The 14051-nt window shown below is 41.1% G+C and overlaps 1 protein-coding gene across 5 annotated transcripts in view; it reads right to left on the bottom strand.

Annotated features, from left to right (window-relative positions):
* Positions 1-14051, bottom strand: part of celf5a (cugbp, Elav-like family member 5a) — a 324659-nt gene that overhangs the window by 135691 nt on the left and 174917 nt on the right. For all 5 annotated transcript variants that reach the window (XM_061778627.1, XM_061778628.1, XM_061778631.1 and 2 more), the window contains exon 4: positions 8543-8591. In XM_061778627.1, coding sequence (XP_061634611.1) covers positions 8543-8591 — 49 coding nt within the window. The remainder of the gene's footprint in view (positions 1-8542; positions 8592-14051) is intronic.

Below are 14051 nucleotides of genomic sequence, written 5' to 3'. Positions count from 1 at the left end.
ACTTCAGCTACAGTTGTAAAGTGCAATTTACTTTAAAGCCAACGTGGTCAGTAAGAACGTAAAATGATAAATGTGCATTTGTTTACGAGCTGAATATGTTTGGGAGCCAATGAATAGGACGTGCTTAACATTAAAAACAACCTTGTCCGTACGACATCACGTCTCGATATAAAGTGACTCAGAAGTACTGGCCACAACTTTGAAACGTGACATTAGCAGTTGCGCTAACATGAGAAGTGTCCTGGCTGCTCCACCACTAGTTTAGACGAGCAGTAAATTCTCCAACATATGAAAGCTTCTCAAATACACAAAACAGTATCCATCCATCCATTTTCTATACTGCTCATCCACATTAGGGTAACGGTTAATCTGGGGCCTATCCCATCTGATTTTACATTTAGGACTGGTCGCCAGGCAATTGCAGGTCACAGAAAAGATAAATATAAATTTGAGTCACCACCCATTTGTGCGCAGCCCTAATAAAAGCCTAAATCTTTTCTTTTTAGGAAAGTGCAATGATATTAAAATATACATATAATATAACATGAATAGAACTGTTAGTTTTTGCTAGAGAGCAATACAAGCGTGATTAAGTTCGCAAGCTGGTACAAAAAAAGTAAAACCATTAAGTGTAACTGGGGCTGTTATATTTCAGGTCCTCCATGTACACTCCCCTCCCAAAAGAGCTTTTTTTTTTTTTTTTTATGTATTCATATCACCACTTAAATTAGTACAAGGAAATTAAAGTGTCTGAAAAAGTCATTTTATTTGAGATAAGTCTGACAGCAGCAAGAAAACAGATGCAAAGAGGAGATTGTGGATTATAACAATGCCCCATCCAGAGCTGGAGTTGACAGGGTAAACTATTTTTATTTTCTTATTTCTGTCCATCGAGCTTCAAATCTTAATGCTATACTTGTGGCACTGGTTTACGTCACCCATACAGCCCTTTTGGAACCCCAACCGGGCCAGGTAGTACAAATTGTACCGCCTAGTATCCCATAGTACCTGATTTTGACAATACAAATGAATCAATAAACAAGTAAAACCATGACAAGGTGCATAGTGGAAAAGGGGATTAAATCACCTGAACGTTCTGGGCCTGTTCGTTGGAACTGGACTGCTCTGGTCCTGTTTGAATACTGTTTTCTGTGAGAGTATGAGAGGGGATTTGGACAACGTGGCCGCCGCCTGCTTTAGCGTTAGGATTAGCTTAACTTGATCCCGACAACCTCTGAACATGCTCCCTGTTATTTAGAATCTCTCCATTTGTGCCCAACCAAGCACATTGAGACTGGTAATCTCTAGTTTTCTTGTGTCCAAAGGGAGAAGAACTACAGTTCAGCATTTTGCCTCCGCCTACCTCCCCTTCCCGGTTGGTGTTTCAGCCACACTTTTCTCTGATTAATTTTTCTCTCCATCTTTCTCAACTTCAGTGTCTCAGAACAAATTCTCTTCCTATGCCCCTCTACTCTTACCAATCTTGTCTATTTTCAACAATCTTTCTTTTTTTTACTACCCCCCCTCTCCACCGGTGGGGAGATCAGCGAAGTTTAGAGGCCTTCCTGCTTGCTTCATTACTGAGCTTTGTCTCTCTAAGAAAGGAGAACACCACTGATGTTTAATACATGGACCACTCTGTTGTCTTTTATCCCAGATAAATTCATCATCAAAAAACAGAGCGCAGAACAGCAGTCGAGCATGTAGCCCACGCATTCTCAATCTAGATGTTCCCTTTTTTCACCCTCTAGAACTCGCTCTACATTTTAACTTATTGGATCTCGCTCCAGTTCTCCCTCTCATTCTTCCGTCACATCTCAGTGAGCTCGTGAAAAAAATCAAAAATAAATTAATTGTCCTTCAGTTGGAGTAAACATACAATTACAATACAACACAGCTGATTATCTTACAGCACATAAAACAGACACTTGTCCCTATTATGCACAATACATTTTTCTTCAAATACATTTCCGTCAGCACACGGGTTCCTATTAACATGTTATGCGACCCCCCCACTGGGCATGTGCTTGTTTGCATGCGAGAGCTACAGTATTTTTGCCTGTTTCTCCTGTCTGTGTGGGCAGTTGAGTGGGTGGAAGGCCTGCCACAGTAATGCCAGCGCCTATTTCTAATCCAGGCCACCTCAGTGGGCTGTGGCTCCGGCTGTGCTCAGCAAGTCTGCTGCACCACCAACTGAGCCTGGGCTGACAGAGAACATGTTCCTTCTTTCTTTATTGAACCATCCTTGGGCTCAAATCTTGATTGTTTTGAATTAAATATGAGCAAGGTGGAGGAGAAATGTAGCTGCGGTTCACTCAGGGTGTTTCTTGTCGGGATGAGGATAAACTCAGATCCCCTTCAAACTCCACAGTACAGACAGCACACGAGTAGTGGCAATTTTTATTTTTTCAGACTGTCAAGGGCCATCATTATGTGTTCAAACAGTAATTCCTAAGGAATCTGATCCAACATTTGTAGGAAAAGGTGACTGAGGTTCAAAGTCATGTCACAAGCTACATTTTGCATGCCTTCAAAAAGAGGCCTAATCATTTCACACAAAAGACAGCCAAAGAAGCTGAGTTCAACGATCAAAAAAGTACCTTTAGTTCTTGTAGTGTGCCACAATTTTCTAACACTTTTCACCAGACTGTAAAGTCTGCTCCGTTCTATCCCTAAGACTCTTAAGAACATATGACCCAACATCTGAGAAAGATGGGGAGAGGTAGCTGAGGTTCAACGTCAGGTTACTAGTTACTGTGCATTTTGTTTTGTCTGGACCTCGCAAGGCTTAGATGACCTATTTTTTTCCAATGTCAAAATGAAGAAACGTAAGGATTTCAGACTCATTAGAGCTGAGGAAGAACAAATGAACCTGCAGATTATTTAAAGTGTGCTACCACTGACAATTCTCCAACAATGTTCTCTAGACCTCCATAGAGTGACTCTCTAACATGGATTTTGCAAAAAAGTCTCAATTTCATTAAAAAAAATGATTTTGTCAGTGTCCAGAAAAGGCCACTCTGACAGCTACTTCTGTTTGACCCAGTTTTGTATCCGCTTTGTCCATATTTGGATAAGACCGCCCCCTTTCCTCTGATTGGTCGCCTCAGTGTAGAAGACCCACTTGTGAGAGCACACGTGTTTTTTTATGGTGACTGGCTCAGGAGCGGAGAGGTAGATGGAGTTCCTCACTAGTCACGTAGATAAGCTCGAGAAATTCGAATGATTTTTATTTCAGGCCTCTCGCCACAAAACTGTCTGGAACTCAGGAATACGTTGATGATTTTAATTCATATTTCACGTTTACTGAGGCACCAAAGAGCCAATATTACATATTGAATACTAGAAAAGGTTGGTTTGGTAAAATATGGCACCTTTAAGGACCATCCTTTATCGAAAAGACTCTTGAGGCATCCGACCTGACATCCGAGAAATATGGGTAAAGGTAGCTGAGGTCCGATCAGTTCGCTAACAACTGTACACATTCCATGTCTGGACTAAGCCAGTCTTTGATTCCCTCCAAACTTCATTTCCAAATGACAAGGCAAACAAACCTAATCATTTTACATAAATACATTTCAAGATGGTCGACGTCATATCAGTGAGTCAATCATGTTCCTGTTCAGTGCGCTACCGGCTACATTTTTTAACACAATTATTCAGACTTTCAGGGACAATCATTCATTGAGGACACCTGGCCCAAGAAATTAGTCTTGGTCAAATCACTAGCATTATGTATTTATTTTTTCTTATATACCCTCAATTAATTTTTTTCTGTTAAAGTATAGAATCCTGAAGGATTTTCAGGCCAGCTGAACTGTGGTCAAAAGTCAATACATGCTTTTTTCTAGGACTCGATCGGTCACATTTTATTTGTATTTATTTGTTTTGTATTTTTGAGGACATGGCGTAACTTGTGTTATGTGGCTACATGTTATTTATTAGGCCTTTTTTTCAGCTGATTATGGTGGAAGCTTTGACAGTGCTTGGTCAGCAGTCTTACGAAGACATACAAAATGTTCTTTGTTCGAACAACCATAAGTCTTGAAGAGATCCAACTCATGACGTTCCAGATCAGTAACAACACAGTTCGCTTCCATGTTGGACCACTCTGAATTCTTGGGCCTTCCTGTGTGTGGATTGCAGCTTCTCCCACTGCCTGTGTGGGTTTTCTAACAGTGCTCCGCTCTCCCACACAGAAAAAAAAAGTAAGGTTAATTTCCAGCCAGTTTCCTTTACCAAAATGCTGACACATGATTTTGTACATGAAGTAAATATGACAAACACCTGGACCTGCAGTCCTCCTGGCCCGTTTTCTGATTTTCTCCAACCTAAAGTATATTTTCACTGTTAAAGTAAGAAACCGAACTACTGTCTCACGTTATTCAACACACGATGGCCAAGCTAACCATGCTCAAATGTACTCGTAAGCTTTTTCCCTTTCACAAATCTTAATTGCTCTTCAAACTTTCAGGAAGTGGGACTGTTTGGAATGCATGACAAGTTTTAATGTGCCCTTTTACGGCGTGTTCAATTTAAAGTAGGCGTGACAAACACTGCTGGGTTCTTATGCGCTGCACTGGAGTTTTTCTGACTAGGGTCACCATTATCGGTCATACATTCTGATTACAAAACGTGATCTCATTTTTATTTGTAATATGAGAGAGATTAGCTGGAAACAAGCTGTGAAAACAAAATCTAATCAAAAGTACTAAATGCAAGGACAGTGTGATAGTGATGGTAGAGAGCAAAACGTTGAGGGGGAATTCAAAGCGGCTGAAGCTGATTTCTCCAGTGTGAGGACGCAGAGCCATCTGAACAGCCCTTCAAAACTGAAATATCAGCAGCAGCAGTCAGTGCCAGTTGTCAGTGCCGTGTGTGATGGAAAATCAATCTAGCTCATGTCCATCCTGTTGCCTCCGTGCAGCACCACCCCCACCGCACCCCACCCCTACCACACAACAACAGCGCCCCTCAAAGGTCCGCATCATCGGTGACGGAGGCGTTTCAAACCACGGCGGCTCAATCTGAAACATCTGCTGTTCTGCTAGATTAGGTTGGTGATTGCTATTAATATTAATTTCACAGTGTGTCTTTGTTAAACAGCAGCAAGGGCTGACAGAGTGTTTGGATGAATTTACTCTAGCGTATAGTTTCCCTTTGATTTTGTAGGAGACAGAGCACTCTGAGGCTTCTGTGTAGCACTATGAGGTTCACCAGTTTGTTTGTATTTTTATTTATTTTTTTGGGTGTCAGATTAAGGGGAAGCCCATGAATGAGAACAACTGTTTGAATTAAATGTCTTGGGGGGGATGAAATATTAAGAGGACTTTGTTAGAAGAATTTTGCTTTCATCCTAAGCACACATTGTTTGTTCTGTTTGATGCCTGACGACAGGCCATTTAAGTTTTAAAAGCATCGTTAAGCAGGGAAACACTGAGACAAGTGCTGTCTTTGGCTGCTGAGACATCCTGGAGGAGCTGAGGCCCAGCAGGTATAAAACCACAGTGAAAAGGTCTTCCCTAATGAAGGTGATCTAAACTTTCCTCCCTTTAATGAGATTAAGGCAATAATTAGAATAACGTGATGCACTGATGAATAGGTTGCCCCTTACTGGACGAGAAGAGTGGCCCTAAGAGAGCAAGGCAGACCGGGTCTATCCCTGGTGTCTCTCCCTCAAGTGCCACATTGGAGTTAATTAATTCTTCCAGCACTTCCTTAGTTAGTGTCAGAAGATGCTGCTTACTGAAAGCAAATAGGATCAAATGACACAAAATATCCTACAAGGATCGGTTTCTGCAGGTCATTTCTTGCCTCATGACCCCCTATGAAGGACTCTCCCATTATGAAAAAAAAAAACCCCATACATTTACACCTTTTTGAGCAGCAAAGCTAAGGCATCCAAAAGTAGGCCATGAGGAGTATGGGCAGTCTTAACATAAGCATGAGCTACTGCAGGATAACTTGTTTAAGGAAGCCACATCTAACACTCATTTCAATCATATTTAAGACCCCCAAATTCATTAAATATGATGACCGGGAGTGATCTCCTATACTTAATGTGATATCGGCATCATTGGCAAACTATCATGATCATACTGTATCACAACGGGAGATTCTCTACGATTCCTTTTCTCTAGTAGTGCTGTCAGGTTTGTGTGTCTAGGCTTGACACACTGCTGCCCATTGATTGCCATGGATCCTTACTTTTGGAAAACATCGAACTGCCATGCAAGAGAAATTAACATTTTCACCCCCACATTTGTAGGCGTGAGCTTTCAAAGTCTTGCACCCACATCGTTCTACAATATTGGTAAGTGTCCAAGCCAGGTCCATTTCAGCGGTCCACAGCTCTTTACTGTTGGAAATAACTTGGAAAAGAAAGGCCATACAAAAGTAGCTTTCCAATTCCACTCCCGCATTTTTAGGGGTGAACTTTCCAACTGTACCCTCTACAATGTCGGGAAGTGTCCAAGCCAGGATTTTGGCCATTTCGGCGGTTAGTGGCTCGTTAGCGTTAGAAATAAGATAGCTCAGAGTTGATGGCCCCTGCGGCACTACTCTGACTTGCTCATTTAAGATGATGTGCAACCCTCAGGTCTGCCCCCGGCGCTCATTCCTTCCTCAGTGGGGTCTTCAGGCCGGCCAGTAAGTGGACAATGCGCTGACTGACCGGCGCGTCGTGGGAACTCTCAAAGTGGTCACTCGCAAGCAAGTAAAGAGGCAGCTGAGTGTCATTGTTAATGTGGACACAGAGCAGCACAATGGCTAAATTGATGGAGCTATAGGGGACATCAATCTTTGGCTTGTATAATCACTCCTATTACACGGTGAGTGAAGGTAAGGAAGCGAGGAACCAATGGAGGCAGTTTCTCTGTGAGCTTTATTGGCCTTTCCAGCAACTCTCAACCGGGTTGTCCTGTCCTTTGAAGTCGTCTTTGACAGGCAGCCAAGTGCCCAGCCATCCTAATTCACACCAAATCGGCAGAGGTTTTGAGGTAAAGCCTCAGAAGTGCAGCGAAGCAGCTGTATACACTTGGCATCGCTTGTGCATTTCTATCCCGCCTTTTTTTTCACATACAAACCTCTCTCTCTTTCTCTCTTAGAGCCGCAAAACACTGTTAATTTTTTTAAAACAACACAAGCAGCTGCTCTGTTCGAGAGATGTATGCGGGGGGAAAAAACAAAACAGGAATGTTTCTCGACTTCTTCAAGGACGCCTTCTCATCCCATTAACATATATGCGCGCCTGGGAGTAAATACATTCCTCTAAAAACAGGAGCGTTCAAAGGCGACAGAATTAAGCCCAAGTAATGAGGATCCTGGCGAGCGCCCTGCAAATTTATTGATTGTTTGCCAAGCTGTACGCGCTTCCCCCTCCAAGTCCTCCTCCCTCTGCGCTGTTTACGCTCATGTTGCGAAGGCACACACAAAACCTGAGTGGCGCAAGGGTTTTAACTGGGCACCTTGCACGGCCATAAGGCCACTGTTGAGCTTAATCACCATCTAATTCACAACACAGTGATGATATTGCACTTGGCATAGGGAACAGGAATAGAGGGCTGGGTAACAGGAAACCCCATTGCAGCTTTACATCGCTGCAATAAGACAGTCTTTAATTCTTTACGATCTCATTGCAGGAAAGAACCGGATGAGAATTGAGTGAATCCCTGTAGATTTTAACGAGCTACAAATCCTTAAAAAGAAAAGGGTACATTTTGTGTTATAAATACATGTAACAAGCAGCCAAAGAAAGAGGACATGGATTCCATTTTGGCTTGTGTTAAATATGGATGTTGATGCCTGTTTTTGTCTCTTCAATTTGGTAGATAGGGATTGAGGTATAATAAACAGACTTGAAATCGGATTAAAAACATACACTAAATTAGTATATTGAGAGTACACTAGATCAGAGGGAAAGCATTAAAGGTATTATCGCAGATGCTGCAGATGGGGAAAATGGGCCATAGACTTTAATGTCAAACAGTAGATCTCCGCCAAGGCCGAACAATTCTAATTTGGCACCGCAGTGTAAACACCCTCCTCTGGCATGTCTTTAAATTAACATATTTCCACAAATCATATCCAGGCGCGTTAATTCACTCAGCTACGGCCTTTATTTGTAGAAACACATTTTGGAATAATATTCAACGATACTGCTGGTATATTGCTCTTTGCGCCAAGTGGAAGTGGATTTTACAACAAAATAAAATGGACTAGCATAACGAAATACTGAGAAACAGCAAGAATCGAGGCAGAACAAATAAGTTGCCGAGCTCCCTGCAACATGAACACACAAAATTGTGGCGCGGTCACGTCAGAATCTTCTGGAATGCTATTTGCCATTTTCAAATATCGCCAGATCATGAACACTGCACAGGGAACTTGTTTCCAGCATGCAGTAAAACTAACTTAAATTCATGAACGCATGCATTTCTTCCCTAATTCTGTTCAACCAAACAAACCAACAGCAATGAAAACCTCCTTAGCTGATGTAAAAAAAATAAAAAATAAAAAAAAAAAATAAAAAAAATGCAGTTACCTCCACGGCTCTCGCTGTCAGCCGGTTTCACCTGGATGGGACGAGTCATCTGTAAGGAGGAGACAAGAAAAACGAGGTTAGGGCTGTTTGTTCAATCCATCGGTGTTAACATCCTGTCCTCCATATTAATAACGTTTTTGAAATACAGACCAAAGTATCTGAGACTATTTGTTGTCTGCCAAAGCTGCTTGAAGAGCCTGGTAGGCGGTCTTGTGAGAGGTTGAAGGGGCGATTGAGTGGGAAAGAGAAGAGGCAGCCCTAATAAAGGTGAATCCCACATCAGGACGAGTGAGAGGAAGATCAATTTGGTCCTATCGATCGCCTGAGACTGTCTGTCTGGCTGGGAAGGATTCTATGGTGAGGAGGCTCACTCTAATCCACTAGACCCTGATAAGAATGGCGGGATTAGACTCCTCCGTCGGTCGCCATGGCCTTTGTGTCAAACTGTTGGCCTCTCAAATGTTCACCCGTCTTATGTTTCATTGTTGTTTGTTGTTCAAGTTCAACACAGGTAAAACTTTCAACTGTTACCAGAGGTGGCAAAACTACTGACACGGTACGAAGTCGAAGTAAAGATACTTGTGTAAAGAAAGACTCCGGTAAAAGTGGACGTGATGAGTTCAAAGCCGAATTCAAGAGAGATGATGTCCTGAAACTCATCAGTGAGATGGTCGTTAGTGATGAGGTCCAAGGAAAACGAGGAAACCTTCGCCGATGTAGGTCACAATCAATTGAGTCTCGTCGACAGGATCTTGAGGATAGCAGCAACAAAGAAGACTGCAATCAATCTGGCTTGTCTCTGCTTTTGAAGGGTTAGTATTAAGGGTAGTTCTAGTCCATGCACCTGTTATTAACTTTTCACTATTCACAGAGCATTATACTTTCCATTTCAGTCTAATTTTATAGTTAAGTGAACATTTTGGACTTCTTGGAGTAGTCTTGTTTTGTGATTACTACTTCTTTTTCCCCCTGAGTTTTTCAAGTTTAACCTCGTTAAACTTTGTTAACTTAGAATAACCTAAAAAAATATTAGGTTTTACATGGAAACCAGAAGTCAAAAGTTATTCATTTTACCGAATTCACAAAAAAATTAATGTCTGCTTTTGTGTTTGAACTCTCAAGTACTGACAAAACTCCTGGGTGGGGTGGGGGGGAAGTAGACTTTTGAAATGTAGAACTGTACTGTAGTAATGTCAAACGCAAACTTACTGTCAATTATTTAGATAACTTGGCTACTGAGTCTGGCTTCTCGTAATAAGAATGATGTTACGTGTTCCATGTTGCTAGCTAGCATTTCCTCGATTTCTATACTAGAAAAATATGTTCCATATACAGTAGCTTTGCTAACATTGTGAAGTGAGTAACAAAAAAAATGCAAACGACTGCCCCCAACATATGTGATTTCAGGGATACAAACAGTTGAAAATGCATGATTCATTTAGCCATTTGCACATTTTCATGAAAAACAAAGCAAATGCTTTGTTGTCATTGTGAGCTGTGTGTAAACACATCATTTTACCTTGTTACCGCTTATTACAAGCAGAGAGAAACATAGAGCTCCTAAGTGTCCGTAATAGTAAGTCATTACTACGGACGTGCATTGTTGACATGGGCATTATTGTAAGTCGGCTTAAACATTTTAAAACATTACTGTGATGGCTGTGAAATAACAGATTGAAATTTGCTATACTAAAGGCGTCTACTACCAGGCTTTGTCATCATCACAGCTACTATATATATATATATATATATATATATATATATATATATACTGTATTTATGCATAGACCCTCATAATTCTGAATCAAGAATCCCAGTTAAAACCATATGAAAAGATTTTGTTCCTTTCATGTATATTTTGTCAGATTGTCATCCTGTTAGCAGGGCTGAGAAAAAGGTCAGATTTAAAGACAGGCCAGTCCAATAAAAGCATGGCATGTTCAAGGAGAAACACCATAATAGGATTTTAAAATGTCTTAATAACATGCTGATATATGGGGGAGAGGCCCGGGCCTTATTCATTAAGTGCTAAATGTATCCATTTTCACCTTGAGGAAGAGAGTAACCTTCCTTCGCTGAAATGATTCCATAAATGTACGCGTCGTAAATAATAACTAGCGTCGGATACGTCTTTGTAGAAAAACAGGGAGGGTGTTATGCTTGTGAGGGTTGCGGTTTTGAGCTCCTCTCCTGAGCTATACGTATGTTCTTCCTTCCCATAATAGAGCAAAGTAACTAAAGTTTGCTAATGCTGAGCCATGGGGCACACTCTGCATGTGCGGATAGATTTCAGAGTCAAACGCGTCAGTGTCAAACGCACTTGTACCCTGACAGGAGCACCTCTGAACCAGAACAAAAACATCCTCAAGACATGAATCACATCCACCGGAAATCTTTGGATTCACCTTTGAAATGTCACACGGACAAAAGACGCCTCGGTGGAGTCGGTTGACTTTTTGTTCAGGCGCATGACAGAGGAGGCCGTCGCCGTGCTATGATCTCAGCCGTCTCCGCGGGGCGCCCGCGTGATGGAGGCAGCTCGCTCTAAAGCTAGTTACTGCTCACTCTCCAACATAGCGGCCTATTTATGTGCCCGAGAGCAATGCATGATGGTCCTTAACAGCCATTACCGATGGGTTTGGTTTGTTCCATCTCCCTCAAAGCCTGAGTGTGGGAGTTTCAAAAATAAATGAACGTCTGTTATATCCAAGCTGCTAACAAATGCACACATTGCTGAAGAGAGGAGCATAGAGTTTATTCACCGCTTTCTGACTGGACGGTTCTAGTGCTTGCTTGTCAAGAAACTGCAGTATTAGTCGCACACACGGAAATTAGGTGTCATGTTATTAATGATGTGAATGAACTGTGTAATTTAATTGAGGCTCTTTCATCAACACGTTTAATGTGTGATGTTTTACTTGGAGGGTTTGAGTGGGTTGGGAATCTAGCAGAATAGGAAGAACCTCCAAACTCCAACATCCTAAACGTGGTGCAAATTGGAATTTCAAGCAAAATAACACCGCACAACTCAAATCTTCAACAAAACAGCTTCTTCTCTGGCTTTTCTTTATACGCAGAAATCTATCGTTTTCTACACCACTTGCCCTCTTTAGCGTTAGGCTAGCATCACTCGACTGTGAGGCAGACGTGCTAAATATTAAACACGTTGCCCGACAGTCACACAACACTTAATTCCAGCAGTACGTTTAAAACACGAAAAACGTAGAACTCTACAAACATAGAATTGTTTAGTTTCTTGGAGCAGAGTGTTAACAAGTAACCTCGGATAATAAACCACATGCTGCTTCACCATGTAGGAGAACTAAGGAATGTAGCAGCGTTTTATGGCAATATTACAATTTCGCAGGTTCCTGTGATGGGAATCGTACGACAAAGAAACCTCCTAAAAAACATTTTTGTTTTGACAAGATCATTGTCATGTATCATACAAAGGAAAGGTGAGAGCACGATCCGCCATTAAAGAGTTGCGAGAGAGCAACAGCAAAAAATGCAGGCTGCTCATTCCATAACAAAGTACACTTTCTTGCTGACCTTTCACTTTCCACAAAGAGCAACGAATCGGAGTAACTTGTCTGTCCTGATCAGAAGAAAAATGTATCAATGAGGTCAGTATAATCATCGAAAAACATTCCAGACATCAACATTATGAAAAATGCATTAGAAAATATGAATTCTAGCATATTGCCTAAATGTGGTATTTAGTGAAGCGTGAACATTCCGAAAAATGTTAGAAATGTCTTTTTTAGTTTTCAAATCCAGTCAGTGGATGCTGCACTGCAGTGTACTCTGCTGTTCAGTGCAAACAAGGATACGGCAGAGCTTTGTTTCTGAATTCTTTACATTGACCTTAAAGACTGCGACTGAAGATAACGAGGTTTGAAAGACACAACAAAAACATCCATGCATCCATTTTCTGTAGTGCTTGTCTTAGAATTGGGAGTGAGCTGGAGCCTATCCGAGCTGGCATACACCGTGAACTGGTTGGCATTCAATTGAAGGGGACATAAACAAACAAGCATTCACACTCACACCTATGGAAAATATTGAGTCTTCAATTAAGCTAACAACACGCATGTTTTTCGGAATGTGAGAGGAAGCCGGAGTACCTGGAGAAAACCCATGCATACACAGACAGACCATAAACAGCAAGTCCATAAAGAAAGGCAGAGATTCAAATCCTGAACCTCAGAACTGTGAGGAAGATGTGCTAACCACTATAGCACCGTTCCGTCCAAAACAAAAACATACATTGTTTAATCAAAAAACAAGTAATATGAGTTAAAAATACAATGACGATTATATGATGAGTCATAACTGTGTTGACAATGTTTGTAAATGTGGAATGACTCATTTTAAGGCTAATGAGCTCTGTAATGACTCACAACAATTTTTGTACATTTTCAAATGAGCTACTGGTTGGAACTTTTGAGCCAAAACTCTCTCTAGCTGCACAAGGTGCTACTGCTGCTCTCAGGCCTCCGGAAAATCTATAATTCCATACGCCTTCATTGAGCTGCCTCATTTGCTCAGTTAAGCCTCCAGTCAGTTGAATTAAAGCTCTTAGCGGTAGCACACTGCTGTTTTATATGAAGGGTGAGATAGAAACCCTTGGGCCAACAGTACGTAATGTAGTGTGCACTGCCTGGTATATGTGCTCATTCGCTGTTGGTTTCTCACAATTTACTCAAGTTTAAAGATGGAAGGTCAGATAATTGTGTGGTTGAAATACCAAAAAATGGGCTGTGTTTCTACGACAGAATAAAGACAAACAATGACTGGGAATACTATTCTATAATAATAATTGAGTCTACAATTCTGAGAAATTAGTTGTTCATGTCGTTAGGCTCATAGAATATTGCCCAAGTCAATTTTTAACATTTTCAGAAAAACAAACCCCCCCCGAAATAGTTGCCTGCATTCAACCATTGCGGATTACCATGACCTGGATGACTGACAATCAAAAGCAAAAAAAACAAACTCATAAATTGGATGACTCATACAGTATGTAAAGGTGATAAAATCATATTTTTCATTTTATTATTTAGTAAATGAATTAACCAACTAATTATGGAGCTACACAAGTAAAAAAAAAAACAGTAATTTTACCCAACTAATTTTAGGTGAGAAAAAAAGGTTAAATTAATGCAACAAATATTACAGTACTCCTGATAATGTAAATGCTCGGTGGGCAGGATTACAGAACAGAGCAGGTTGTATGTGGTCATACTTTGCACACCGGGGAAGCACCGTAACTAACTAGCCAACAAGAAGAAAATCGACCGATTCGAAAATCTCACAAGTTGGAGCACTCACAAATCTAGGCATGTTATAAGAAAATTCCAACTTTTTTCTCATTCTGCTATTTTATTCTCATAACATTACAACCTTTTTCATATAAGATTGTGGCAGCAAGTCAGGTGAATGATGACGATGAAACGATAAGGCACCGGTGAGTAGGACGTAAAGGCTGGCAGGACTGGACATGGTA

This window comes from Phyllopteryx taeniolatus, chromosome 7 (genome assembly GCF_024500385.1).
Source record: "Phyllopteryx taeniolatus isolate TA_2022b chromosome 7, UOR_Ptae_1.2, whole genome shotgun sequence".
Taxonomy (NCBI): domain Eukaryota; kingdom Metazoa; phylum Chordata; class Actinopteri; order Syngnathiformes; family Syngnathidae; genus Phyllopteryx; species Phyllopteryx taeniolatus.
This window is presented reverse-complemented; position numbering and strand designations above follow the sequence as displayed.